Source organism: Chlorocebus sabaeus, chromosome 16, assembly GCF_047675955.1.
Source record: "Chlorocebus sabaeus isolate Y175 chromosome 16, mChlSab1.0.hap1, whole genome shotgun sequence".
Lineage (NCBI taxonomy): Eukaryota > Metazoa > Chordata > Mammalia > Primates > Cercopithecidae > Chlorocebus > Chlorocebus sabaeus.
Window position 1 is genome coordinate 51,255,446 of NC_132919.1, and position 27,432 is coordinate 51,282,877.

The 27,432-nt window shown below is 56.5% G+C and overlaps 1 protein-coding gene across 9 annotated transcripts in view; it reads right to left on the reverse strand.

Moving 5' to 3' along the window:
* Positions 1–697: 697 nt before the first annotated feature.
* Positions 698–27,432, reverse strand: part of LLGL2 (LLGL scribble cell polarity complex component 2) — a 51,258-nt gene continuing 24,523 nt past the window's right edge. For 4 of the 9 annotated variants that reach the window (XM_073005034.1, XM_037993834.2, XM_073005035.1 and 1 more), the window contains 22 exons: positions 20,064–20,161; positions 17,991–18,072; positions 17,596–17,711; positions 17,011–17,169; positions 13,273–13,435; positions 12,986–13,118; positions 12,640–12,694; positions 11,634–11,788; positions 7,123–7,340; positions 6,972–7,039; positions 6,679–6,832; positions 6,485–6,589; positions 5,544–5,836; positions 5,302–5,452; positions 4,813–4,963; positions 4,135–4,251; positions 3,856–4,022; positions 2,613–2,877; positions 2,260–2,410; positions 1,918–1,946; positions 1,648–1,695; positions 698–1,297 (listed from right to left, as the gene is read on the reverse strand). In XM_073005034.1, the coding sequence (XP_072861135.1) occupies positions 1,059–1,297; positions 1,648–1,695; positions 1,918–1,946; positions 2,260–2,410; positions 2,613–2,877; positions 3,856–4,022; positions 4,135–4,251; positions 4,813–4,963; positions 5,302–5,452; positions 5,544–5,836; positions 6,485–6,589; positions 6,679–6,832; positions 6,972–7,039; positions 7,123–7,340; positions 11,634–11,788; positions 12,640–12,694; positions 12,986–13,118; positions 13,273–13,435; positions 17,011–17,169; positions 17,596–17,711; positions 17,991–18,072; positions 20,064–20,161 (3,117 nt within the window). In that variant the 3' untranslated portion in view covers positions 698–1,058. Of the gene's footprint in view, positions 1,298–1,410; positions 1,454–1,647; positions 1,696–1,917; positions 1,947–2,259; positions 2,411–2,612; positions 2,878–3,855; positions 4,023–4,134; positions 4,252–4,812; positions 4,964–5,301; positions 5,453–5,543; positions 5,837–6,484; positions 6,590–6,678; positions 6,833–6,971; positions 7,040–7,122; positions 7,341–11,633; positions 11,789–12,639; positions 12,695–12,985; positions 13,119–13,272; positions 13,436–17,010; positions 17,170–17,595; positions 17,712–17,990; positions 18,073–20,063; positions 20,162–27,432 lie in introns of all 9 variants that reach the window. The other 5 variants (XM_037993838.2, XM_008011768.3, XM_037993839.2 and 2 more) reach the window with 5 other exon arrangements.

Below are 27,432 nucleotides of genomic sequence, written 5' to 3' on the forward strand. Positions count from 1 at the left end.
CACCTTCAGCTCTCCACTGCCTCCCACGGTGAGTGAGTTCCTGGAGTGCTGCTGAGCCCTCTTGTCCTCTGTCTGGAAGAGTCTGCCTGCTCTCTGGCAATTCCTGGTTCTCTCAGGTCACCCCCCCGGTGCGTTTCTCACCAGTGTCCACTGAGGACCATGAGCCCCAACTGTGGCAGGAACCACAGTTGTCTCAGACACTAGAGAATCCCACGCACTGGCCATACAGTAGGTGCTCAACGAAGACGAGCCAATAAAGATCCAACCCATGTCCAATCTAAATAACCCAGCCTCTCCCCTGGGGGAGGCCTTTCTCCTTGGGGACCACCTCCCCTTCAGCAGCACCCCACAGTCCTCCCTGGTGTCTGGAGGAAGTCAACAGGTCTGAGATACTGGGGTACCCTTCTCCTCCTGACAGTAGGGTAAGGCCAGCCAGGGGTGGCCAGGACCCAGGGAAACAAGTAAGGCAGACTCAAGGTGGTTCGTGCTTGCTATGTGTTCCCAGAGAGGGAAGGCACAGCCGGGCTCAGACACAACTAAGCAGTTTGATTCACACGACTCCCAAAGTGGATTCTCCTGACGCCAGCCCAGGCCAGGGCTAGAGCCTCGGGGGACAGGCAGGGTACCGGCTCCCACTTTGTATTCACATGGAAAATTTCTACACAATTGCAATATTAAAGTAGGTGGACCAGTCCAGTGAAGAGGTAATAGGTGTTTATTAAAAACTTTTTCACCCAGAGGCAGTTACCATGTATAACTTAAACCCCAGCCCACTACAAAAAGGGATGGGGGCAATAAAAACTGTGCAACATTGACCAAAGGACCCAGACAGACGAGGCCCGGGAAGGGCAGCCCTAGGGGCCGGGACCTCTCCTCTCCCAAGGCCTGGAGCAGCTGCATTGTGGAAGCTGGGGCGCCCCTATCCCCTGGTGTGGCCCTGTGCACCGGCCTCTCTGGCTGGGGCAGGGACCTCCAAAAGGCCATCAGTAGTAGTGTGTGCTCATCGTGCAGCCTGGCCGCTCAGCCACTCACTCTGCTGAAGGACACACAGGGACAGCTCAGGATTGCCCTGGGCAGGACGGGGTGCCCCAGCCACCCACACTGAGCCCAGACATGGTGCTTTCCAGGTCATCAGGGCACGTGTACGGCCCTGTGGAATCCAGGGGAGTGGGGCCAGGGCTCTTCCTCCCATCCCTTCCCACACATCCGGCAACTGCACTCAAGCCCAGAGCCCCCACCTCCGCCATTGCTGAGGCTGCGCCCCATGGCCGCTCGATGTGAATGCCAGTTGAGGCTCCTGCATGGGCAAAGACAGGGGAGTCATAACCTCAGGGGGCCTCCACTCCCAGCGCTCCCGAGCCCCATGGCAGAGCCTTGGGCCCACCCCAGCCAGCCTGGGCGGTGCCTCACCCACGGTCTCCCTCCAGTGTGCTCTGGATTTCCTTCAGGACTCCTGCAGGCCGGGTGGGAACAGAGGCCCACTGAGGCCCTTGGGGCGGCCAGCCACAGCCTTTCCACCCCCTTTCACCATGGGTGCTGGATGGATCTGTCCCCTGCCTCAGGGTAACGGCCTGCCCAGCCTCCCTTGACCCTGATCCCCCCTTCCCCACCCCTCCTGCCAGCCCCACCCTCTCCCACCCAACTCACTCTCATCACTGAGCAGAGCGCGCTCCATCACCAAGCCGGGCTGCTTCTCTGGAAGGTAGAGGCCGGGTCAGGGAGCCCCGCCTGGGCCCTCCTGGTCCTGGCTCTCTCCTTACTGAGGTCGGGATGTGGAAGCCCAGGGCTGGAAGGAATGCCGTCTCTGCTCCCAGCCCAAACACTACCTGCTCACTCAGGACCCCGTCCCTCCCGTCCAGCCCCAGGTCTCGGCTGGGTGTGGCCCAGGTGTGCATGGGCCCAGGAGGCCTGTCTTACCCTCGCCATCACTCTGAGTCCCTGAGTTCCTGTGGGGAGAGAGACAGTAAGGACCAGGGCCTCTGGGCTCCCTGCCCAGCTCTGAGAGCCCTGGTCCCATGAAGAACAAAGTCAATGGTGCAGCCTGCCCTGAGCAGGAGAGCCTGGGAGGTAAACTGAGCCCTGCCCTGGACTGCCAGCTTGCACAGGGGCAAGGGGCACGCGAAGAGGTACAGAGACCAGAGCCTAGGAGGGTGGGCTGAGCTTGTTGGGAGGTGTCTCTGGCCAGGCAGCAGTGGGAGCCTCAGGGTATCTCAGAGAGGGCAGGGAGGGGCAGGAGGGGCCTCTGGCCCTTTCACTCACCTGGCTCGGCTCGGTGCCTTCTTGGGGCCTGCCCCATTACCAGGGCGGTGGTTCTTGGTTTCTGCTGAATCCACCAGACACCGGGGCTCCACCAGCCACTTGGTGGAGAGAGAGAAGCGCTCGAACTCCGAGGGTGAGATCAGGTAGAAGCCTGGGGAGTAGGGGCAATGCTGGTGGCCTGGCCTGGTGGCTGCCAACACTGCTTCCCCACCTGGGGGAGTAGGGGCTAGCGTTCCCTCGCAGTTCTCCGCTTAAGGCCCATCCAGTCTGGCCATGGCCACAACACCCCTGGCCACCCTTCCCGTCCCTGCAGTGCCTGGGGCCCCCACACCCGCCCAGCCCAGCTCGAACACCTTGGCCATATTTGGTGAAGACGCAGGAGGCGATGCCACTGACGTCCTCCCGGCGGATGCAGCTGTAGCGCACCTGGGGCTTGAGCAGTGGCAGCGACACCACCTGGATGTCACCCAGATTGGTGAGGACTGCCAGGTGGTGCTCCCCATAGTCCTCAGCTCGACGACTGCCGAAGTGGGCCACGCTGACCCGCCTCACCCTTGAGCCCTCCAGGGCCGTCAGCTTCAGCTTCAGCTTGGCACTCACCTTGGGCAGCGTGAACACCTGGGGGTGCGGGGTGGTCGTTCACGCCCATGGCCAAACCAGTTCTCCTGCGCAGTGCTGTAGGTGCTGGGCCCTCCCCTCCCCGCATGCCTCCCGGTGTCCTGGCAAACCCTTGGCTCTCAGATGCACAGACACAGCCTGGGGGGATGCCGAGGTCACTGACTTCCCTGTCTGGAATTTTTTTTTTTTTTTTGAGACAGAGTTGCTTTGTCACCCAGGCTGGATGGAGTGCAGTGGTGTGATCTCGGCTCACTGCAAGCTCCGCCTCCCAGGTTCACATCATTCTCCTGCCTCAGCTTCCCAAGTAGCTGGGATTACAGGCGCCCGCTACCACGCCCGGCTAAATTTTTGTATTTTTAGTAGGGATGGGGTTTCACCGCGTTAGCCAGGATGGTCTTGATCTCCTGACCTCGTGATCTGCCTGCCTCGGCCTCCCAAAGTGCTGGGATTACAGGTGGAAGCCACCGTGCCCAGCCTTTTTTTTTTTTTCTGAGATAGAGTCTTGCTCTGTTGCCCAGGCTGAAGTACAGCAGCATGATCTCGGCTTACTGCAGCCTCCGCCTCAAGTAATTCTCCTGCCTCAGTCTCCCGAGTAGAGCTGGGATTACAGGCGGCCGCCACCACACCGGGCTACTATTTTTTGTATTTTTAGTAGAGTTGGGGTTTCATCATGTTGGTCAGGCTGGTCTTGAACTCCTGACCTTGTGATCTGGCCTCCCAATGTGCCTTGGCCTCCCAAAGTGCTGGGATTATAGGCATGAGCCTGGCCCCCCATCTGGATTTTATCCCTTCCACAGACATAGGTCCTGCCTCAGTGTCCTCACATGAGACTCCCCCCTCCCTTATTTCCTGTGCTTCTGCAGCCCCTCAGATACCAATGCAAACAAGGTGAGTCCCAGCCATCGTTTGTGCCCAAGGTCCGAGCCTCCTGGATGTCCCGGGGAGTCCCAGGGAGACCCGCCGCTGCCCGTGTGGCACCTTGAACTGCTCCTCCGACACAACGAGCAGCTGGTGGCTTCCCTGCATGTCAGGGCTCTTCGACAGATCATGGGCCACTTCGAGGGGCTCGGGAAGGGGTACGCTGTGTCCGTCGAGCACCAGGATGCCCACCACCGGCGCCCGGTGCATCAGCTGGATCTCCTTGGCTACGGGGAGGAGGTGGGTAGTGGGACTGTGGGGGGTGGTGGGGCTGGAGCCACTCCCTGGACCTAGCCCAGGCAGCCCGAGCACCCTCTGCTTTCCCTGCCCAGCACTCACCCTGCTCTGCCCGCACAGGCTCATCCATTCTCCGCTCAGCGGGGGGCACACGCAGGGAGAAGGCATAGATGGTGCCCCCGTTGGTGCCAGCCCACAGCGAGGGGCAGTGGCGGGAGCCTGCCGAGAAGCCATGTTTGGGTGTCTGACCCTTGGCGTGGGAGTCGGGTGGAGCTGGGCAACCAGGGCTGACTCCCAGGTTTTCCCTCCTGGGAGAGGCTGGAAGGCTCTCTGACAACCACACAGGCCGCAACACAGAACACCCCAATCCCAGGTCAGCTCAGCCCTTGCTGCAATACAGCAGGGGAGAAGCAGCCAGGGAGAGGCACGTTCTCCAGAGGCCAGTAGGCTCTGCCATCCCCGATCGTCACAGCTGCTCTAGGAGGAAGCTATCGCTCCCTCATTTTACAGAGGGGCAAGCTGAGGCCCTGAAAGGCCAAGTGACGGGTCGGAGGCCATGCTTCTAAAGGGTGCTACAGCCTGGATATAAAGCCAAGGCAAGCTGACTTGGAGGCCCAGGCAGGGGAGAGGAGGAAGCAGGCAGGGGCTGCAGTCTGCCCCTGCTCACAAGGGGAAACCCTCTTAGGTCCTACCAGCCAGGCAGGCAGCAGCCCCCGGCATGCCCCCGGGTCAGGGGGTATCTACTGCCCCCGACCCCTCAATCCCGGGCTGGTCACTCACTGTCCCTCAGGTAGGTGTCAGCAAAGTACAGGGTCCGGACGAAGCCTGTGAAGGAGTCCTCTGCCGAGCGAGCCTCGATCTTGCGCTGCACAGGTGCCAGCTCCATGTTCTGGAGGCCCAGCCGCTCAGTCTTGGCGCTCCCCTCCTGCACCTGCAAGGGGTGGGCCAGCCTGAGGGTCAGCTCTGGCCTCCCCTCCCCAGGGACAGTGCTTTGCTCAATGCCAACCCTTGCATCAGAAGGCTGACATTTCCTGGGGATTAGTTCTAGGGTAAGCATTACAGTTACTGCCTTTCTGCTCAGGAAGCTGAGGCAGAGAGAAGCAGCGTGACCTGTCTGAGGTCGCACATGGCAGCAAACCCATGAGACCTGGACCCTGAGTCTTGTTTGTAGCCCGTCAAGCCTGGGGAGCAGGGGCCGTGTGACCCCTGCTGGCTGCTCTGAGCCGAACCTGGGTGGGTGGCCAGCCGCAACCTCCCCTTGGGCCTTACCTCTCCTGGGGGGCCAGCCGGGCGCCGCTTCCGGCTGGACACCCGGCTCCGACGCATCCGGCGGAATGACTGACGCAAGGACTTCTTGAGGGACTTGACGCGGGACAATGGGCCCTCCAAGGCCAGCTGGTCACTGGGGTGCAGCGTGCACCTTGGGGGGATGGCAGGCTGTCAATGCTGCTAGGTCCTGGGGGTCCTCGCGAGCCCCACTCCCAGCCCCCGGCCCCAGCTGCCCTGCTCACTTAACAAAGACCTGCCGCCGCTGCTGGTGGTCAAAGAGGCCAAAGCCATGGCTGGTGCCGAAGGCCACGAGCCGCCACTCAGAGTGCAGGGCCAAGGAGGTGACCACAGCCGGGGGCTGGCACTGCACCAACACGAAGGGCTGAAAGCCAGGCTCAAAGCGCACAGGCCCTGAGCGGGCTGCCAGGCGCTCGTGCCCCTTCCAGCGGTAGCCCTCTTGGTCTTGCAGCAGGTCGGCCTCCACCTGCTCCACGGCCTGCTCCGCTGCCTCATCATTCAGTTCCAGTACCAGCACCTGGGCGGGGTGGCAGGCGGCTCAGCAAGCCCTCAGCAAAGGGACGGCAGGGCCGCAGGACGCTACTAGTGGGGACAGCAAAGGAGCTGAACCCAGGCCAAGGCCCAAGGCTCAAGCAGGGAGAGGCCTCCGTCCAACCTCAGCTCTTAATTATTTTTTATTTATTTATTTTTTTGAGACGAGTCTTGCTCTGTTGCCTAGGCTGGAGTGCGGTGGCACGACCTTGGCTCACTGCAACCTCTGCCTCCTGGGTTCAAGTGATTCTCCTGCCTCAACCTTCCAGTAGCTGGGACTACAGGCACACACCACCACGCCTGGCTAAGTTTTGTATTTTTAGTAGAGACGAGGTTTCACCATGTTGTCCAGGCTGGTCTCGAACTCCTGACCTCAGGTGATCCGCCTGCCTTGGTCTCCCAAAGTGCTGGGATTATAGGCGTGAGCCACCATGCCCGGCCCACCCTTAATTCTGATTTCTGGAGAAGAAACAACCGTCCCAGGGACCTCCTGCCAAGGGGATCAAACCACCTCCGTCCACTGGAAGAGCACAGGACACAGAATGTGCGTCAGGCAGGTGGCTGGCTCCTGTCCCTGCTGGTCCCCGTCATCCACCACTCCTCCCCAGCTCCCCTCCCCGGCCCAGCCTGCTACCTGCCCTGCCGTGCCTGCCACAGCCAGGTAGCCACTGTACTTGCAGAGGAAGATCTTCTGGATGCCCAGCCGGGGGTCATCACTGTAGGGGTCAAAGGAGCCCACCTGGAGAAGGGGAGGGGCCCTCTGAGCGGCCATGGGGGCTGGACCCAGCTGGCCTCTGCCCTTCCCGGGTCCCAGGCTCCTGGCCTCACCTTGCGGAGTGGGGGCCACTCGTCCTCGCCCTGGGCACTGAGGTTCTCGTTGGGGTCCGTGTCAGTGAGGAACACGCGCACTGTGCTGAGTTTGTACAGCAGCCGCAAGCAGACACCTGAGGCATCCCAGAACCGCACTGTGCCATCCTCGTGCCTGTGGGCAGAGCCCATCTGCCGGGCATGAGAGGGACGCCGGCCCAGGCACCCAGGGGCTGGCTCGTCCACTTCAGGGCTCTGCACCCACCCCCACACATCCTCCTGGGGAGAGGAAGGGTGGTGTCGAAGTCCCCTACCCTGTAAGCAGCAGATCCCTCTGGGGTGGGGCTGGGGTCAGGCTGGTGCCACCGTCAATTGGCCACTCCTAGAGAAAGAGACCAAGAAGTCTGTGGGAGAGTTTGTCTTGGGGTGGGGCTTGGCGTGGGGCTGGGCCAGGGCCGGACCTACCATGGTGGAGAAGTGTGCGTTCTGCTGGCTGCCGGCGGCAATGATCCGCTCCCACAGCTTCAGGGGGATGTTGGAGACGTGGTGGGAGCAGGTGATGGCGGAACAGTGCAGGGAAGCCAGGTAGGGCAGCTGGACCGGTGGCCAGCCTGCTGTCTGCAGGTCAATCACCACCAGCTCCTCCTCAGCCAGCACCACCAGGGCATAGGGGTCGTCAAAGGCTGGGGTACAGGCCAAGGATCAGGGGCTGGGGCCAGGAGGAAGCAGCCCAGCCCTGCGGAATCAGAAGCTCCAGGGTTGGAGCCAGGACATCTGCAGATCCAGAAAGCCCTGTTCTTGGCTGCTTGAGCAAAGCCTTTCCACTTCCAGGAGGGCAGCAGGTGTGGGCAGCAGCTCTGGCTCTGTGTGCAAAGCTGCTGAGAGCTACCTGGCACAGGGCTCCTGGAGGGGATACACCTGGCTGGAAGGCAGGGTCCCAACCAGGATAGGCACCCCAGAGGCAAGGAGCTGTGCCTGCCAACCCTCTTCCCTGGTTCCTCCTCCATGGCACCTGCTCTCCCTGCTCAGATGCGCCTGCCAAGCCTCTCCCCACAGGCAGTGGCAAGCGTGGTCTTCGGCACACCAGTTGCTAGGGGTGGCATTTACTTTACTGCACACAATCACCTCACCTCACTCAGGCCTGGCCCCAGCTAGTGTTCAATAAATGTGCACTGGACGATGAAACCATTTGTGTTTTTATTTATTTTTTTTCTTTTCTTTTCTTGAGACAGGGTCTTACACTCTGTTGCCCAGGCTAGAGCATAGTGGTGTGATCTTGGCTCATTGCAACCTCCACCTCCCGGTTCAAGCGATCTTCTAGCCTCAGGCTCCCAAGTAGCTGGGATTACAGGTGTGAGCCATGATACCCAGCTAACTTTTGTGTTTTTGGTAGCGACTGGGTTTCGCCATGTCGCTCAGGCTGGTGTTGAACTCCTGGGCTCAAGTGATCTGCCCACCTCGGCCTCCCAAAATGCTGGGATTACAGGCATGAGCCACCATGCCCAGGCTTTTTTTTCTCTTTTTTTTTTGAGATGGAGTCTTGCTCTGTCACCCAGGCTGGAGTGCAGTGGTGCGATCTCGGCTCACTGCAACCTCTGCTTCCAGGGTTCAAGCGATTCTCCTGCCTCAGCCTCCTGAGTAGCTGGGATTACAGGCGCCCACCACCACGCCTGGCTAAGTTTTGTGTTTTTTTTATTTTTTCTGAGATGGAGTTTCGCTCTTGTTGCCCAGGCTGGAGTGCAATGGCATGATCTTGGCTCACCACAACCTCTGCCTCCCAGGTTCAAGTGATTCTCCTGCCTCAGCCTCTCGAGTAGCTGGGATTACAGACACGTGCCACCAACGCCTGACTAATTTTGTATTTTTAGTAGAGACAGGGTTTCACCATGTTGGCCAGGCTGGTCTCGACCCTCTAACCTCAGGTGATCTGCCCTCCTCGGCCTCCCAAAGTGCTAGGATTACAGCTGAGCCACTGCCCCTGGCTGACGCTGCCTCTTTGAAGCGCTTGTCCTCCCTGCTCCTCTGGGGTCTGCTGCCCGCTGGCTGCTCCCAGGTGTTCTTGGCCAGATCCCCACCAAACTCCATGCCTCCAAGGCTTGAGGGTGCCCGGGCTCAGCTTTCCCATGCCTTCTCTTCTGTCTTCCTCACCACCTGGGCAGCCTCATCAGGACCCCTGGTTTCACATCTCTCTCTTTTTCTTTTCTTTTTTTTTTTGTTGAGACGGAGTCTTGCTCTGTCACCCAGGCTGGAGTGCAGTGGCATGAGCTCAGCTCACTGCAAGCTCCGCCTCCCGGGTTCACGCCATTCTCCTGCCTCAGCCTCCCAAGTAGCTGGGACTACAGGTGCCTGCCACCTCACCTGGCTATTTTTTTTTTTTGTATTTTTAGTAGACACGGGATTTCACTGTGTTAGCCAGGATGGTCTTGATCTCCTGACCTCGTGATCCGCCTGTCTCGGCCTCCCAAAGTGCTGGGATTATAGGTGTGAGCCACCGCGCCTGGCCTCTTTTTTCTTCTTTAAACTTCAAAATCATTGAGCAGCCTTCACACGTCTCTGCATGGATGACTCCAAATGGACACCTTCCCGATCTCTCCTCTGAACTCCAGACCCATAAGCCCCAGCTGTGTACTCGGCATCTCCCTTATGGGTCTGGAGATCAGAGGAGAGACTAAGTCCTCAGATTTGATTCCCGCCCAGCTGAGCTTGCCACACCCTCTTGCCACTACCTTCTCCAGGATTCCTGGTGCTCCCAGTGAACCCTCATGTCATCCTTGACTGATCTCTCCTCCCCTCACTCACCGCTCCCTAGACAAAGAGCCAACAAATTACAGCCCGAGGGCCAAATCTGGCCTCCTGCCTCTTCCTGTCAATAGGGCTGTCCTGGAACACAGATACACCCCTTGTGTTGTCTGTGGCTGCACGTGCTCTGCAATGGCATTAGGCTGAGTAGCTGCGGTGGAGAAAGCCACCCAGCACTTTACAGCAACAGTCTGGGAGCCCTGGCCCGGCCCCTCGGCCAATGTTGAATGTTAGAAAAGACAATGTAACCCCAGCCACCTTCTGTCAGCCCCACGGCCGGCACCGCAGCCCAAGCCGAGGTCACCTCTCCCTCGACTCTCACGGGGCTCCCGTCTTTGCTCCACTCTGTTCCCCACATGGCAGCCAGACAGATCCTTTTGGAGCAGAGGCTAGATCGTGGCACCCCTGCTCAGGGCCCTCATCTCCCTAAAATCCTAAGTCCTTACCGTGCCTCCACGGCTCTATACGATCTGGCGCTGGCCACATCTGGACCCGTACAGGGGCCATTCTGCCCTCTCTTCGCCCCTACCTCACTGGAGCAAGCCAAGAGCCCTCCCAGCTCAGTCTGCACCCCAGGTCCCTACGGGGCAAGCCCTCTCTCAGACTGTTCCTGTGTCTGCGCAAATATGTCCTCTTATCAGGGACGCCTTGCTAACCCTTGTCTAAACCAGCACTGCTGTCCTCTGCCTGGCTTTTTTCTTACCTCTGACGTTATTTGGCAACCTGCTCACTCTGTCCACATACTCAGATCTATGTTCCATGGGAACAGGGGCCCCCTCTGTTTCTAGAACAGGGCCTGGCATGTAGCAGTTGCTCATTAAACAGGAAAGCCTACCAAGGCCAGCTGGGTCACAACCCGGCACGGCAGAACCATCATGGGAGAGCCTCAGGGTGCCCATGTATCATCTGAGGGAAGCACCACTCATCAGGCACCCATCTCCTGGCCTGCCGGACTGCGGGGAGTTGGGGACACAGAGGGACAACTGCAGGAAGGTGGCCTGTCCTAGAAAGCCCCAGCAGTCTCAAATTTGTAGCTCAGCAAGTTTCTCCCCTCCCTTCCTGACCTTTCCGCTGGGAATCAGGTAACTCAGCCCAGGGAGTGTGGCCACCATAGCCCAAGAGGCCCCTGCTCTGTGCCAACATGGCCCAAATGTTGTGGAAAGAGCAGAGCTGGGCCTTGCTCTCAGCATCCAGGGTGTGAGGAGGGAAGAGAGGCTGAGAAAGAAAGAAAAGCAGGTTTGGGGTTCCCCTGAACAGGGTAGAGGCCGTGAGTACACAGACCAGGTGTCCTGAACAGCCCCGCCCCCTCACCTTTCGGCCTCAGGCCCTTTCAGGCCAGCGTCATTAGGAGAGGGCCCTCCCTCCTGGAGAGCTCCTGCAGGCCTCCTCTCCAGGTTTCAACAGCAGCCCTTTCTGGTCTTGCCTGTCACACTATTTACGAGGCTGACTCAGGGCTCTGCCAGTCCTGCTGGAGCTTCAGGAGGCTGCACAGCCACCTTCTGCCCTGCCCAGAAGGCGGGCTTTGCCATCTCTAAGCTAGGACCCTTTTGCCTCAGCGGGGTGGGTGTTAAATCCAACAGTACGGATCAGCTCCCTGTGGGCTAAGTGCCATTACAGTCTGGAAAGGGCAGAGAGCCCGGGGCAGGCAGGAGGTGTGGCTGGGCTGGGTCTCTAGCTGGGGAGGGTGGCAGGGAGGCAGAGAAAGGAGCTGTAGGCCTTGATGACACTTCACCTTGGGGTGCAGTAAGGCTAACGGACTCAGGACAGTGGTAGGCTTAGGAACACCTGTGCAGAGCCCCTTTTTTTTTTCTTGGAGACACGGTCTGGCTATGTCACTCAGGCTGAGTGCAGTGGCATGCTCCTGATGCTCCTGGCTTGCTGCAACCTCCACCTCCCGGGCTCAAGTGATCCTCCCACCTCAGCCTCCTGAGTAGCTGGCACTACAGGTATGTGCCACGACACCCAGCTAATTTTTTTATTTTTTGTAGAGACAAGGGTCTCCCTGTGTTGTCCAGGCTGGACTTGAACTGCTGGGCTCAAGCGATCCTCCCACCTTGGCCTCCCAAAGTGCTGGGGTTACAGGCAGGAGCCACTGCACCTGGCCCTGTCTTTACTGATGGCCCTGCCCCACACCTCCCACACCTAACCCTGGGTACCCACTTCTGAAGCTCTCCTACCGGCTGCAGGGTCCGCCTCTGTGAGGACAGTAAAGTCGATGACACGGGAGGTGAAGTCGAAGGCCGTCTGCTGGCCATCGTGGATCACTGAGATGCAGTGGCGGTCCCCGTAGCTGGCCCGTGGCATGCCGCCCTGGAAGATGGTGAAGGGCAACCTGGCAGGCACAGAGAAGCAGCAGTGGGCTGGGGCTCCTGGCACGGCCTCAACAGCCATAGACCAGCGATCAAAGTGACCACTCAGTCAAGGTCCCCAGGAGCAGGGGGGACTGGACCCCATCTCCTTCCAACTGCTACAGCCCAGGAGTACTTGGGGGTAAGGTGAGGCATCCAGGATGGTGGCTCTGAGTCTCGGCAGCCACTCCTGCCTCAAGCTGGGTGCTCCCCCCAATTATTATTTTTTTTTTGAGACGGAGTCTCGCTCTGTCGCCCAGGCTGGAGTGCAGTGGCCGGATCTCAGCTTACTGCAAGCTCCACCTCCCAGGTTCACGCCATTCTCCTGCCTCAGCCTCCCGAGTAGCTGGAACTACAGGCGCCCGCCACCTTGCCCGGCTAGTTTTTTGTATTTTTAGTAGAGACGGGGTTTCACCGTGTTAGCCAGGATGGTCTCGATCTCCTGACCTCGTGATCCGCCCATCTCGGCCTCCCAAAGTGCTGGGATTACAGGCTTGAGCCACCGCGCCCGGCCCTCCCCCCATTTCTGTTTGAACATCATCCAGAGTGATTTTGTCAGAAGAAACAGGGCTGCCACTAAAGAAGTTTGAGACCTGCCGCTCAGCACCGTCTCTCTGGGAGGGTGGAAGGAAGGAGCAGGAATGAACTTGGCAGGAATTGGGCCGCTGAAAGACGTGAATAGCATCTACCCTCTCTCCTCTCCCTGTTGTCCAAGACCCCAACATGGGACCTGAGAGTGTTCACTGGCACCATCTTCCCAGGCAGAGGCCTAAGTGACCTTTCCAGCCCTCTAGGAAGGCTCTGGAAAGGAAAGAAGACCAGCACGGATACCTACCCCTGCCTAGTGGTCAGCCAGAGGATTTTGGTAATCGCTTTGCAAGGAAAGGGACCTGAAAGGAAAGGAATCGGCTTGAACGGATCCTCCAACTCTCAGACAAGTGTCAGTCCCCACAGGCACAGACGCCTCAAAGCTCATGCCCACATCCACATGGTAGACCTGTGCTTGGGACTCTTGCTCTGAGAAGTTCCCCCAAGAAACTGGGTGAGGGGAACCCTGCTGTGTGGCTTTGGACAAAGCCTTTACCCTCTCTTGCCCTGGAGTTTGCTTCAGAGTTGAGCATCCTGCACCTGAATCCAGGAGGCACCGGGGGTGGGCCCTGCCCGGCGGGTGAAACACTGACCGTAAGGCACGAGGCTGCGGAGGGGCTCTGGTTGCTGGGCGTCGCTGGACACGGGCCACTGGCAGTAGCTGCCATCGGAGTGACAGCTGACGAGTAGGCGGCCGTCCCGCTGCCACCAGATGTTCTCCAGTTGCTATGGAGGAGGAGGAGAGAGACAGAGGGCAGCACGCTGGACCGAGGCAGCATTCCCATCGAATGCACCCCATGCCTCTGCACAGAGTGCGTATGCGCCACATGGGGCCCTGGGAGAGCAACACGGCGCCCGCCATGTCCTGGGCACTGCCTACCTGGCTGCTGAGGAAGTGGTAGAGCACACGGCTGCCCTGCAGGTCCCAGATGACAACAAGACCTCGGCTGTAGCCGATCAGGATCTGGCTGGGGTCTCGAGGGTGCTCCTGCAGCGCCTCCACCATCTCAAACACCCGCCGGTGGCGGGCCTCCTCTGGCAACCTGGGCGAGGGGAGTGCCGTGAGCCTCCGATGCCATCCGCCAGGGTGAATGGCCCCCAGCATGGCACAGCCATAGGGCTCCCTATGCAGAGGTGGCTGCTCCATGTGCCAGCATGGAAATATGGCTAGGGGCTGGGTGCGGTGGATGGCTGAGTGTGGTGGCTTATGCCTGTAATCCCAGCACTTTGGGAGCCCAAGGTGGGCACGTCACTTGAGGTCAGGAGTTCGAGACTAGCCTGGCCAACATGGCAAAACCCTGTCTCTACTAAAAATACAAAAAATTAGCCAGGCGTGGTGGCACATGCCTGTAATCCCAGCTACGCCGGAGGTGGAGGCAGGAGAATTGCTTGAACCCAGGAGGCAGAGATCACAGTGAGCCGAGATCACGCCACTGCACTCCAGCCTGGGTGACAGAGTGAGACTCCATTTCAAAAAAAAAAAGGAAAGATGGCTAGGACATGTCACCAAGGGGATAGGGGGCAGCATGTAGAACAAGACAGGGACGTGGAGACAACCTCCAGTGATGTAAACACAGGCGGTACAACTATAAGGCAAGGCAAGGCAGTGACTTCTGGAAAAGTCAATGTGGGGGCAAGAGGGAGCCTTGACTAGGAAGGGTGCGTGAGGCCCCCGGAGGGCATCAAAGTTCTCTTTCTATGTCTGCGGGGATGGCTGTAAGGATGCTCTACAAGAATCTGTTAAACTGTACATTCATATTCAGTGCATTTTTGCAAAAGGGAGTATTTAATAATAAAGAAGTTTTTTAGCCCCATAAAACAAAACTCTGTGAGTTGGCCTGGCCCTGGAGCCTTGACCCCTCCCCCGTCTCCAGCCCTGGAATGCTGACCTGAGGGCTGGAGGTGTTGCAGCCAACAAAAAAACCACAAGGCAGCAGGCACAGGACCAACAGCCAACAGCGAGGATGTGGGAAGTGGACCCAGCCTGGACCCAAGCCACACTAAACCCAAGCTCTCCACATTATCTATACCTGGCTCATCTACTGCTAGCACTGACCTCACTGACATTAGAATCTGAATCGAGAGTGAGAGTTGAAGGGGACTTTAATATTTAATTTTTAATTTTTTTTTTTTGAGATGGAGTCTCGCTCTGTTGCCCAGGCTGGAGTGCAGTGGTGCAACCTCGGCTCACTACAACCTCCACCTCCTGGGTTCAAGTGATTCTCCTGGTTCAGCCTCCCGAGTATCTGAGATTACAGGCACCCACGACCATGCCAGGCTAATTTTTTGTATTTTTAGTAGAGACGGGATTTCGCGATGTTGGCCAGGCTGGTCTCGAACTCCTGACCTCAGGCGATCCACCCATCTCCGTCTCCCAAAGTGCTGGGATTATAGGTGTGAGCCACTGCACCTGGCCTAATTTTTAATTTTTTTAGAGACAGGATCTCATTCTGTCACTCAGGCTGGAGGGTAGTGACCTGATCATGGCTCACTGCAGCCTCCAACTCCTGGGTTCAAGTGATCCTCTCACCTCCCAAGTAGCTAAGACCACAGGCGTGTGCCACCTTGCCCAATTAATTTTTATTTTTTTGTGGGGAGAGACAGGGTCTTGCTATGTTGCCCAGGCTGGTCTCAAATTCCTGGCCTCAAGCAACCCTCCCATCTCAGTCTCCAAAAGGGCCGAGATTACAAGTGTGAGCAACTGTGCCCATCTAGATATTCTTAATAAATGCAAATAATGCCCTTATACAAATGAAAATTATTAGACAATTAGAGGGCTTCCAACTTTTTGCCATTAAAAACAGCCCTACAATGATCATTGTTATCCTGTATCTTTACACAGAGACTTCTCAGAGACAGAGCTGCAACACTAAAGGGCTAGACGTTTTCAAAACTTAGATAAGCGTCATCAAGTGGACGAGAATGTAAACTGCCAAAAGGGGCCGGGCGCAGTGGCTCACACCTGTAACCCCAACACTTTGGGAAGCGGAAGTGGGTGGATCATCTGAGGTCAGGAGTTCAAGAGCAGCCTGGCCAACATGGTGAAATCCCGTCTTTACTAAAAATACAAAAACAGGCCGGGTGCGGTAGCTCAAGCCTGTAATCCCAGCTACTCGGGAGGCTGAGGCAGGAGAATCATTTGAATCCGGGAAGCAGAGGTTGCGATGAGCTGAGATCGTGCCACTGTACTCCGGCCTGGGAGAGAGTAAGACTCTCTGTCAAAAAAAAATGTTTTTTTTTTTAAAATAAATAAACGAACTGGGCCAGGCGCTGTGGCTCATGCCTGTAATCCCAGCACTTTGGGAGGCTGAGGCAGGCAGATCACCTGAGGTCAGGAGTTTGAGACTAGTCTGACCAACATGGTGAAACCTCGTCTCTACAAAAAATACAAAATTAGCCAGCGTGGTGGCACATGCCTGTAATCCCAGCTACTTGGGAGGCTGAGGCAGGAGAATCGCTTGAACACAGGAAGCAGAGGCTGCAGTGTGCTAAGATCGTGCCACTGCACCCCAGCCTGGGCAACAAGAGAGAAACTCCATCTCAAAAATAAAATAAAACATAATACAAAATAAAATAAACTGGCAGGAGGGGCTCTCAGGGCACAAGGGCCCCCCTGCCAACTAGACTCTAACCAACTAACTACAGGGTGAGGCTAGGCACTGGTGTGGCCACCTGCTGGGGTGCACATCCCATGCCGTCCTGCCCACAGGCTGTGTCCCATTGTGGTACTTGTCATCCTGCAAAGTGTTCTGCTCTGACCTTGGGCACACAGCCCTACCCTGCTGAACCGGAAAGGCAGAGGTCTGCACTCAGAGGGATATAGCCCCAAGTGGGATCCTCCCAGCCCAGCAATGCCCTGCCCTGGGCAGATGGTCCCTGCTTCATTACCACCCAGCGGGGGAGAGATGGGCTGGCCAGCTGCAGGAGTGTGTCCTGGGCCCAGTCCAAAGCCTTGCAGGGCCAGGGGCCAGCACCCTGGCTTCCTCCTGCCCCTTGGAACCACAGATCATTCCACAAGTAACCTGGCCCCCACATGATCCTGTCAGACGCTATCCCCTCTTTTTTTGGGTCCCATCCCATTCTCCACAACCGGACCTGATCCGACTCCCTCTCTATCATAGTTCCATCGACAAGGAGCAAAGCTTCTGAAATGATCTCAACAGACCCACATGCCTGTGGCAGTCAAGGCTTTTTAGCCATGGAGCCTGCGAGCAAATGGAACCTCAGCAAAGTGCCCACAGCACAGGGTGGCACCAGGAGCTGCTCCAGTGATGCAGGGAGGTCTGGGCTCAACTTCCCCGCTATGGAGCCCCTGGGGTTTTGAAACCCATGGCAAGTGCAAAGGACACTGGACTGAGAGTCAGTGACATTACACAATCATTTGGGGCCTTTAGACGAGGGACCCCCCAAAGTCCCCTTTTTAGTGCTATGATGCTAACCTATGATAGGCCAATAGGTTCTCAATAGGGGACAGGTAGGAAGCCAAGAGCCTCCCCTGCTAGCCCCATGGAATTCCCAGCATAGAAATAACAGCTCCTGAGAGAGTCCTGGGACCAAGGGGAGAAGCCATGCCTAACTTGAGGGGATGGGGTTAACAGCAGCCGGGCTCTGGGCTCACCGCTGCAGCACCGCGTCCGAGCCGATAGTCCGGTCCTCCAGCGCACGAAAAGCTGGCAGCTGCACCACAAACACGTTGCCGCTCTCGGTGCCCAGGTAGAGCAGTTCGCATGAGGAATGGGGCAGGACCACGGTGATCTGTGTGGCACTGGGGGCAGCCCTGTGACAAGAACAGCTGCCCGTGAGCTGACCGCTGCCCAGCAGGGGAGACCCCATGGACAGGGTCCCCTGACTCCTGGGAAAACAAGCCCATAAAAATTCATGGGGTTCATAACTTTTCAGCCCAGGACAAACACTGGTCACTTTCTGCTAAGACAGGAGACAGATGGCAGAGAGGCTGGGCTAGGAGGTAGGAAAGATGCCAGGGGCCCTCCAGCATAACACGGGGTGTGGGCGGATAAAGGAGGCGGGCTGCGACCCCACCCACTCCACTCGGAGCACCTGAGTATGGGGATGCATCGGGTCAAACGCATGCCAGGCACTGCCAGGGGCGCAATAGGCCCCACGAAGGGTGAGTCCACTCCAGAGCTAAGGGCAAGGGTCAGGCTGGGCTGGGAGTGGAAGGGGTTGGGGACTGAACCCTTACCCTGGGGGACCACGCAGTGTGAAGCTCTCATCCTCCTGCAGCTCCGATGCTCCGCCCTTGACCTTCAGGCTCCAAAGGTGCAGGCTGTTGTCATCTAGCAGGGTGACCAGCTGGCACTGGCGAGGGCACAGGGATGGGAGCGTGTGGTCTTGCTACCCAGCAAGGCCTTTACACACTGGGGCCGCCCAGCCTGGGCTGGTTGTTTCAAAGACCCCCTGGCCACTCCCAGCGTGGCCCATGAGCCCCAGCTGTGGAAAGGGAGGGGGTCCCAGGCTTTTCCATCAGCAGCAAACCCAGGGCCAATGAATGCCGGCCTCTCCACACCAGCCCTGCTGGAAGCAGTGAGGGCAAGGAGGGTGTGGAGGTGGCTTCCTGTCCCACCCCAGGTCCCTCACCTGGCTGGGCAGGAGGTGGATCTGCGTCACTGCGTTGTTCTCCCGGTGCAGCCCCATGAACTCCACGCCTGGGGCTCCATAGCTACGAGCAGGCTCAGGAAAGCTCTGGAAGGCCGGACATCATCCCCTGACACCATCCCCTGCCCACCTTGAGTGCCAGGCCCTCGGGGCCCATGTGCAATGAGTGCAAACACAGAGAGGGGCTGCCCTCCCCGCAGGCAGCAGGTCTCATACTTGGAGCCTGGGATGGGGAGGAGACACAGCAGCCCTGGCCCTGGGGCACCAGGCCAGTGACCTGACCCCTGGGAGATTTTTCCCAGTCAGGCCGGTGGGAGCAACTCCATAGAAAGGTGAAGCCCTACCCTGGCAACTGTCAGGCTGCCACCCTGATCCTGAGCTGCAACAGACGTGTTGGCTGTCGCTTGGTAGCACCTGTGAAAAAACACACGGCCTACCCCCAACAGCCTCGGCACCAGGGATTGGAAACCAAAGTCTGGCTGTGGCCTGGCAATGATTAACCAGCGAGGGAAGGCTGAGCCGGCAGCAAGGCCCTGGCCCTCTGTGTACACCAGCCCAGCCTGGAACTCGAGCGCTCCACACCCCTCCCCCACACCGGGCAGAGGGGAAGAGGGAGGTCAGGCTCCGCTGGAGGTGGCAGTCAAGCTGTCGGAGGTGGTCCCTCATCTCTCAACTCCCTTGGGTCCTGCCCTGGGAGCACCGATCAGACTGGCGGGGTGCCCAACCTGATCCGGTTTTTCATCTCTGAAAACACCGGGAGCCCCCAGTCGGCCAGAACCAGTGCTTTGGATAAAAGATGACCCAACTGGACAACGTCCAGCCTCAGGCCGGGGAAGGACTCTCCCTGCCAGGCAGAGCCCTCTCCACTCTCTGCCGCCTGTGGGGGTGGGGGTGGAATTTGGAAGATGGCTGCCTAAGCCCAGCTCTCCTGGCCCAAGGCCACCCCACCTCTGCTTGTGGACAGGGACCTGGGGCCAGTCCACCTCTGATTCTTATTGTGATAGGTTAAAAATCAAAACTGCAGGCTGGGAGTGCAGTGACTCATGCCTGTAACCCTAGCGTTTTGAGAGGCCAAGGCGAGAGAGTTGCTTGAGTCCAGGAGTTCAAGACCAGGCTGGGCAAGATCACAAGACCCTGTCTCCACAAAAAAAAAAAAAAAAAAAAAAAAAAAAAAAAAAAAGTTTTTGAGAGAGAGTTTTGCTCTGTTGCCCAGACTGGAGCGCAGTGGCGCAGTCTCGGCTCACTGCAACCTCTGCCTCCCAGGTTCAAATGATTTTCCCAGCTCAGCCTACCAAGTAGCTGGGATTACAGGCATGTGCTACCACACCCTGCTAACTTTTTAAATATTTTTAGTGGAGACAGGGTTTTACCATGTTGACCAGGCTGGTCTTGAACTCAAGTGATCCGCCCGCCTCAGCCTCCCAAAGTGCTGAAAAAAATTTTTTTAAATTAAAAACATCCCTAGCGACAAGAGGGGTCCCTGTAACTTGCTTTTCTGGTGGTGAGGTGGGGAACTGAGGGAGGCAGGGGCACAGAAGGGCCCAGGCCTTGCTACTGACACACCAGCCAGCCACTGACTGACTGAGCATTGGCTGAGACACGGGAATCAGGTCCTTCCCCCTGGATCCACCAACACAACCCCTGCAAAACAGGTTTCTGAGCCCCCCAGCATCCTCAGCCCCTGCCCAGGACTGGGGGATTCCTGAAATCTCCAGGAATAAGTGAGAGGGGGAAACTGAGTAAAGGGAACAGACCACATGAATGGTCTTGAAAGGACACAGGGGACAAAATAGGCCTGTATCTCCTCAGTCTGTTTCAAACCTCACTGTCCTCCTGCAAAGGACAGGGTCACATCCCACCATGCCCAGGTGCCCGCTCCGCCATCAACCATACCCACCTCATTTTGGAATAAAATCATGTCCAAAGCTGGAAATCAGGAAAGTCTCTCATTTTATCCCAACAGCCCATGGGCAAGGAAGGAAAAAAAGATGTCCTTCCCCAAATCTCACCCACCCCAAGGCCCTGCCCGGGTGGGAGTGAGGGGACGGAGGATACAGCTTGATGGCTCCAGAACGGGTGCCGATGGCCAGGATGCGCAGGGACGGGCTGTAGCCGAGGGCGCTTGGCTGGTGCGGGAAGCCATGCTCCACCGTCTGCAACGAGAAGCACGCGGGGTGGGCCTGCAGACCTCTCCCCTTCATGCCACCACGGCTGCCGGAGCTGCAGCACTGGAGGACGCCAGCAGGAAGCAGGGATTCCGTACCTTTCAGGTTCCTCCCAGACACCTGAGTGTTGGAGCCTAACCCAAACTTACCAGGCCCCACCCCCAGTCCCTTTGTGGCTCTGCCCTTGGCCTCATTGCCACTCCTTCGAGCTCATCCTCCTGGATGTCACGCCAGCCTCTCGATGCTTTCCAGGAACTGACTTGGTGTCTCCACCACGTGCGCCCTGGGTGACGGACCCAGCCCTCCTCAGTGGCATGGGGGCCTTATGGATGTGGGGTGGGGAAAGTAGGGGGAGTTTGGAGCAATGGAGACACTGGTCTCTCGGGAGAAAAGCTTGGTTGCACCGCAGCTCCGGGCTCACCCAGGGGCCTAGAGTACCGCGGAGGCCCTGCCCTGCTCTGGGCTCTTCCAGGTCCCTCCAGGCCCCAGTCAGCTGGATCTCACAGGCTCTTACTGTCACTGAGTTTCAACCAGCTTTCCAGAAAGGGAATTCCTGGAATGTCGTTGCAGAGACGTGTTTTTTCATTTATTACAGAAGTAATACACACACACTGTGAAAAACTTGGGAGGTATAAAGACGTCTAAGAACAAAAATTACCCAGACTCCCACAACCAGAAGTAACCCTTGCTAACACCTCAGTGTAAGTCCTTTGAGTCTTCTGCACTTGTGAACGTTTGCACAATTTTTTTTTTTTTTTTTTTTTTTTTTGAGACGGAGTCTCGCTCTGTCACCCAGACTGGAGTGCAGTGGCCGGATCTCGGCTCACTGCAAGCTCCGCCTCCTGAGTTCACGCCATTCTCCTGCCTCAGCCTCCGGAGTAGCTGGGACTACAGGCGCCCGCCACAGCGCCGGGCTAATTTTTTTGTATTTTCAGTAGAGACGGGGTTTCACCGTGTTAGCCAGGATGGTCTTCATCTCCTGACCTCGTGATCCACCTGTCTCAGCCTCCCAAAGTGCCGGGATTACAGGCATGAGCCACCGCGCCCGGCCTCATGTCTATATTTAGAAAAATATAATTGGGATCATGCCATATGGATATACATATACAAGTTAATGTACAGGTATAGCTTTGTAGCCTGTTTTCCTACTTACAGCCAGCCAAGGTTGTTAAAAGCTTGAAAATGACTTTAAAAAACATTTTATTTATTTTTTTTTGAGAAGCAGTCTCGCTCTGTCACCCAGGCTGGAGTGCAGTAGCGCGATCTCGGCTCACTGTAAGCTTTGCCTCCCAGGTTCACACCATTCTCCTGCCTCAGTCTCCCGAGTAGCTGGGACTACAGGTGCCTGCCAGCATGCCTGGCTAATTTTTTTGTATTTTTAGTAGAGATGGGGTTTCACCACGTTAGCCAGGATAGTCTTCATCTCCTGACCTCACGATCCGCCCACCTCGGCCTCCCATAGTGCTGGGATTACAGGTGTGAGCCACTGCACCTGGCGTAAAAAAAATTTTTTTTTTGAGGGTCTTTCTCTGTTTCCCAGGCTGGGTGCTGTGGCGTGATTTCAGCTCACTGTAGCCTTGGCCTCACAGGCTCAGGCGATCCTCCCACCCCAGCCTCCCAAGTAGCTGAGGCTACAGGCATGCACCACCATGCCCGCCACGCCTGGCTACTTTTTAATTTTTGGTAGAGACAGGTACTCGTCATGTTGCCCAGCCTGGTCTTGACTTCCTAGACTCAAGAGATCATCCTGCCTTGGCCTCCCAAAGTGCTAGGATTATAAGCGTGAGTCACTGCAACCTGCCTAAAATGACTTTTTTTTTTGGTTTGAGACAGAGTTTTGCTCATCACCCAGCCTAGAGTGCAATGGCGCGATCTCGGCTCGCTGCAAACTCTGCCTCCCAGGTTCAAGCGACTCTCCTGTCTCAGCCTCCTCAGGAGATAGGATTACAGGCATGTGCCACTATGCCTGGCTAATTTTTGTATTTTTAGTAGAGATAGGGTTTCATCATGTTGGCCAGGCTGGTCTTGACCTCAAGTGATCTGCCCGCCTCGGCCTCCCAAAGTGTTGGGATTACAGGTGTGAGCCATCATACCCGGCCTAAAATGACTTTTAAAACAGCTAAAGAATATTCTTTACCTGGAGATGCCCTAACTCACCAGGGGTTTATTGTTGAGTATTTACTTTGTTGCTAGAGGGTTTGCAATCACAACCATGTTGATGGCATTCTTGGACTCCTATCTTTGTCTGCAACACTTGAGAATTTCCTGGGGCAGATGTCCCAGGGATAGAATTGTGGGTTAAGAAAGGTATGAACATAAATGCTACAAATTTCGAGTGATAAACCATCTTCAAGAAGGTTTTCAGTTCAGTTTTTTAATCAGTTACCCCAATCTGACCCCCACCTCCCACCCCAGGGGATAGTGGCCCTGCAGAGCTAGGTGACAACAGCACACAGCAATGCTATGTCAACTGGTTGCTTTAAAGACTTGAAACAAAAAACAACCACAGAGACTCTGCCCTGCAGAAAAAGGTCCCAAGAATGAGGCAGCCTCCTTAGGCCCTGGGCTCTCCTACTTTGCAGCCCTACCAGGCCTCAAAGCAGCAGAAAGTCCCTGTTGAGATCTAGCAATGATAGCTTAGCAAACCCAATTGCTACTTGCCTCCCCCATCAGTCAGTCTAGTCCAATGGCTCTCACAAGGAATCCCATACTGGGGTCAGGCAGGGAGGAGAGCTCCAACAAGTGCCTATTTTGGGGGATGCCTGGGTACAAAAAGGTCAGAGGATGGGCCGGGGTGCCTCAGGCCTGGCTCTTTGCCAGGAACATGGCCTGCCCTGTAAAGGGTCATACCTGAATGGGATAGCCAGGGGGCCAGATAGGGCCCAGCAGCGGCCCCCAGGCCAGCCCAGCTCCCTGCTCAGCTATGTGAAAAATGCAGAGCCTGGAGAAGCCCTGGATAGAGATAACTGTCTGGAATGTAAACATTTCCCAGGAAAAGGGGAGTAGACAGCAGGATAGGATGTTCAGGAGAAGCTCCCCCAGGGGCCCCGCCAGATTTCAGCAAGCCCCAGGTTGCTGGGGCCTCAGGAAGTCAGCAGCCGGAGCTGCCTCCCCGGGACAGAAGCACTTTCCCAGCAGCAGAGGCAGCTCAGGGAACAGCCTCTGGAATTTGGAGGACTCTGGTGGAAACGCCCCACAGGAGCCCGCTGGACTGGCCAGGAGCAGGCCTCACGCCCCGAGTAGCCCAGAACCCAGAACGGTAGCCAGGAGCCCCATGGGGCCACCAAGCACTTGCAGTATGGCTCATGTCACCAACGAGGGTTAAGTCAGTTCTTGGAAACCCTTCAAGTATGTCTGGAACAACTCAGGTTCTAGAAGAACAGGGGCTAGACAAAGGCAGGCCACGCTTCAAATTCCCTTTTCCCACTGTAAATCGTCCAAATTCTAAATACGGATCTAGTACTTCCAAAAAAGATTTAATGTCTGAATTGAGATGTGCCGTAAGTGTAAAATACACCTAGATTTCACAGATTTAGCATTCAAAAAAACAAATTGAAAAAATCTCATTAGTAAGTTAATCACATGTCAAAATATTTTGTATTGTTGGATTAAAAGGAATATATACTTTTTTTTTTTTTTTGAGACAGGGTCGCGCCTGTCACCCAGACTGGAATACAGTGGCATGATCACAGCTCACTGCAACATACACCTCCCGGGTTCAAGTGACCCTCCTGCCTCAGCCTCCCGCGGAGCTGGGACTACAGGCACACACCACCATGCCCAGCTAATTTTTGTATTTTTTTTTTTTTGAGACGGAGTCTCGCTCTGTCGCCCAGGCTAGAGTGCAGTGGCCGGATCTCAGCTCACTGCAAGCTCCGCCTCCCGGGTTCACGCCATTCTCCTGCCTCAGCCTCCCTAGTAGCTGGGACTACAGGCGCCTGCCACCACGCCCGGCTCATTTTTTGTGTTTTTAGTAGAGACAGGGTTTCACTGTGTTAGCCAGGATGGTCTCGATCTCCTGACCTCGTGATCCGCCTATCTCGGCCTCCCAAAGTGCTGGGATTACAGGCTTGAGCCACTGCACCCGGCCTAATTTTTGTTTTTTTTTTTTTTTTTTTTTTTTTGAGATGGAGTCTGGCTCTGTCACCCAGGCTGGAGTGCAGTGGCTGGATCTCAGCTCACTGCAAGCTCTGCCTCCCGGGTTTACGCCATTCTCCTGCCTCAGCCTCCGGAGTAGCTGGGACTACAGGCGCCCGCCACCTAGCCCGGCTAGTTTTTTGTACTTTTTAGTAGAGACGGGGTTTCACCGGGTTAGCCAGGATGGTCTCGATCTCCTGACCTCGTGATCCGCCCGTCTCGGCCTCCCAAAGTGCTGGGATTACAGGCTTGAGCCACCGTGCCCGGCTAATTTTTGTATTTTTAATAGAGACGGGGTTTTACCATGTTGGCCAGGCTGGTCTCAAACTCCTGGCCTCAAATGATCCACCAGCCTCAGCCTTCCAGAGTGCCAGAGTGCGAGGATTACAGGCGTGAGCCACCGTGACCAGCTGGAATATAGGATTAAAATTAATTTCATTTGTTTAAATAATTTTATAATGCAGCTTCTAGATTTTTTTTGTTTTTAAGACAGAGTCTCCCTCTGTCACCCAATTGGAGTGCAGTGGTGAGATCTCAGCTCACTGCAACCTCCTCCTCCCAGGTTCAAGCGATTCTCCTAAGCCTCCCAAGTAGCTGAGACTACAGGCATGCACCACCACACCTGGCTAATTTTTGCATTTTTAGTAGAGATGGGGTTTCACCATGTTGGCCAGGCTGGTCTCGAACTCCTGACTTTAAGTGATCTACTCACTTTGACCTCCCAAAGTTCTGGGATTACAGGTGTAAGCCACCACACCAAGCCAGAATATATAATTAAAATTAACTTCACGTATTTAAATAATCTTACAATGCAGCTTCTAGGAAATTTTAAATCACATACGTGGCTCATATTATATTCCTACTGGCCTCGATAATTCCGCACATCAGCAGAAGGTCAGGCCAGAGAAAACAGCCTGTAAGTTTTTGCTGGACTCTCAGGCCACATGTCAAAAGCGGACAGTTCTCTTAACATTTCACCGGAGTCACTACTCCGGCTTTGGCTCTGCATCTTTCCTCTAACTCAGAGGAAGACAAAGGGTTGGGCCCATCCTTCAACTACTCACATTAATTCCTCATTCTCTTCAAGCCTTAGAGATACTGTGGCTACCCCTCCCTCCCATCCCCACCTTCTTTTCCAAAGGCTGATTTAGAACAGGGTCAGTGAGTCAGACCCACGAAGCTTTGTATCCCTTCCTGCCACATACAAGGCATCTGGTCGTGGGTGAGCTGCTGGGCCTCCCTGAACTTCATTTCTCATCGAATAAACGGGATGGTACTGGTGACTGCACTGGGCAGAGCTGTCCTCGGATTGGAGATGACGGACCTGAGGCCACCTCGCAGCACACAAAGGCCTCTGCTTCCTTCCAAGGCTCCCATCGTTCCATAGTATCACCTTGGGTACTTCTCCAAGTTGGCAACTCTGGAGGGACCAGGGCTCCCCCAAAACCAAAATAAGGGCAGTGACCTTCACAGCGACTCTACCTGGACAGGGCCAAGAGAGTGGGTTCACATGTAAATGACATGTCTCCCAGGGAATTCCCCAGGTCGGGGAGGGGAGGATCCAGCCTACCTGGCTCTGCCCACGGATGATACCTGGCTCAGGTGACCTCTACCAATGGAGGACAGAGGTCCTTGACAGGGGTCTGAGCAGTCCTACGAGGACAGGGGCTCGGGCTGGGCAGAGAGGCAGGGGAGCCCTAGGTTATTTATGGGAAGCCCAAGGGATCTTGTTGGGAACAGGGAAGGGATTGGGATTTGGCAACAGGACTAAGGGCAGTTAATAGAAGGGACAGGGAGGAGCTAGAAACCCAGGGCCTAGCGTCCTGAGGAAACCAGTCAGGGAAAGGATGAAGGCTCCATGGGCACCTCTGGCTGTGCCCCAGTTGCCCCCTACTTTGTGTTTTTTTGTTTTTTTTTTGAGACTCACTCTGTTGCCCAGGCTGGAGTGCAGTGGTGCGATCTCAGCTCACTGTAACCTCCGCCCCCCGGGCTCAAGTGATCCACCTATCTCCCGAGTAGCTGGAACTATAGGCATGGACCACCACACCTGGCTAATGTTTTGTATTTTTTGTAGAGATGAGGATTCACTATGTTGCCCAGGCTGGTTTTGAACTCCTGGAGTCAAGTGATCCAACTGCCTCAGCCTCCCAAAATGCTGGGATTATAGGTGTAAGTCACCGTGCCTGGCCTGCCCCTTACTTTGGTGCCCTTCCCACCCCCTGGATATCCCACCTCCAACTCCTACCAGCCTTGTAAGGCTCAGCTTCCCTGCTGGTGAACAAGGTCTACATCACTTAGGTGGCGACTCCCCCCTTGTTTAGGGTTCAGAACAGCTCCAGGTCCCTGTTACAGGGAGTGCATATGGCCTCCCTGAAAGAAGGTACACACCTGAGCACAGGAGGTTGGACCCAGCCCCAGGGCTGCCTTCCTGCAAAGATACACACAGCAACCCTGAATCATGGCTGCACTCAGGACAGAGGGCAGGACGGGGAACAGCCCCTATATGGTCAGGGAATTCCAAGACCAGTCTCCCCAGCTATTCTAGGACCCTAGCTATCCCTCTTCAGATTCAAACTAGGAGGCTGACCAAAGCCTGGCAGCCACTGGGGCCTCCTGAGCATAGCAGCCAGCCTGCCTGGCCCCGCCCACATCTGATACCTGGCTCAGGTGACCTCTGCCAAGGGAGGAGAGAACAATGAACTCTTTTGACAGGGGGGCTGGGAAAGGAGAGCAAAGACTTGCAGAAGCCGCCAGACTGCAACATTAGCCTGGAGTGGGAGAGAAGGCCCCTCCCAGGTCTCTCCCGGGCTCTGGGACTCCTTTCCAGGTCCCGGAAGGGGAGGGAGTGGGCAAAGTCTGGTTGTCAGAGACAGCGGGGCCTTCATCCTGCCTGCAGCCAGAGAGGACCCTGCCCAAGGGCTAGGACCCGAGGAGTCCCTGGCACTCCTCAGGGGGTTGGAAGGAGGGAGTGGCGGGGACCAGACCCTCAGAGGCTGCCCAGGGCCGTGGGGGAGCACGCCCACCTGGCTGGGCCACTCTGCCCGATACTGGCTGGGTGTGGCCAGCTCAGATTCCTGGCAGTGGCAGCAGCCTGGCCCTCCCTGTGTGGCTGCTGTCACCTG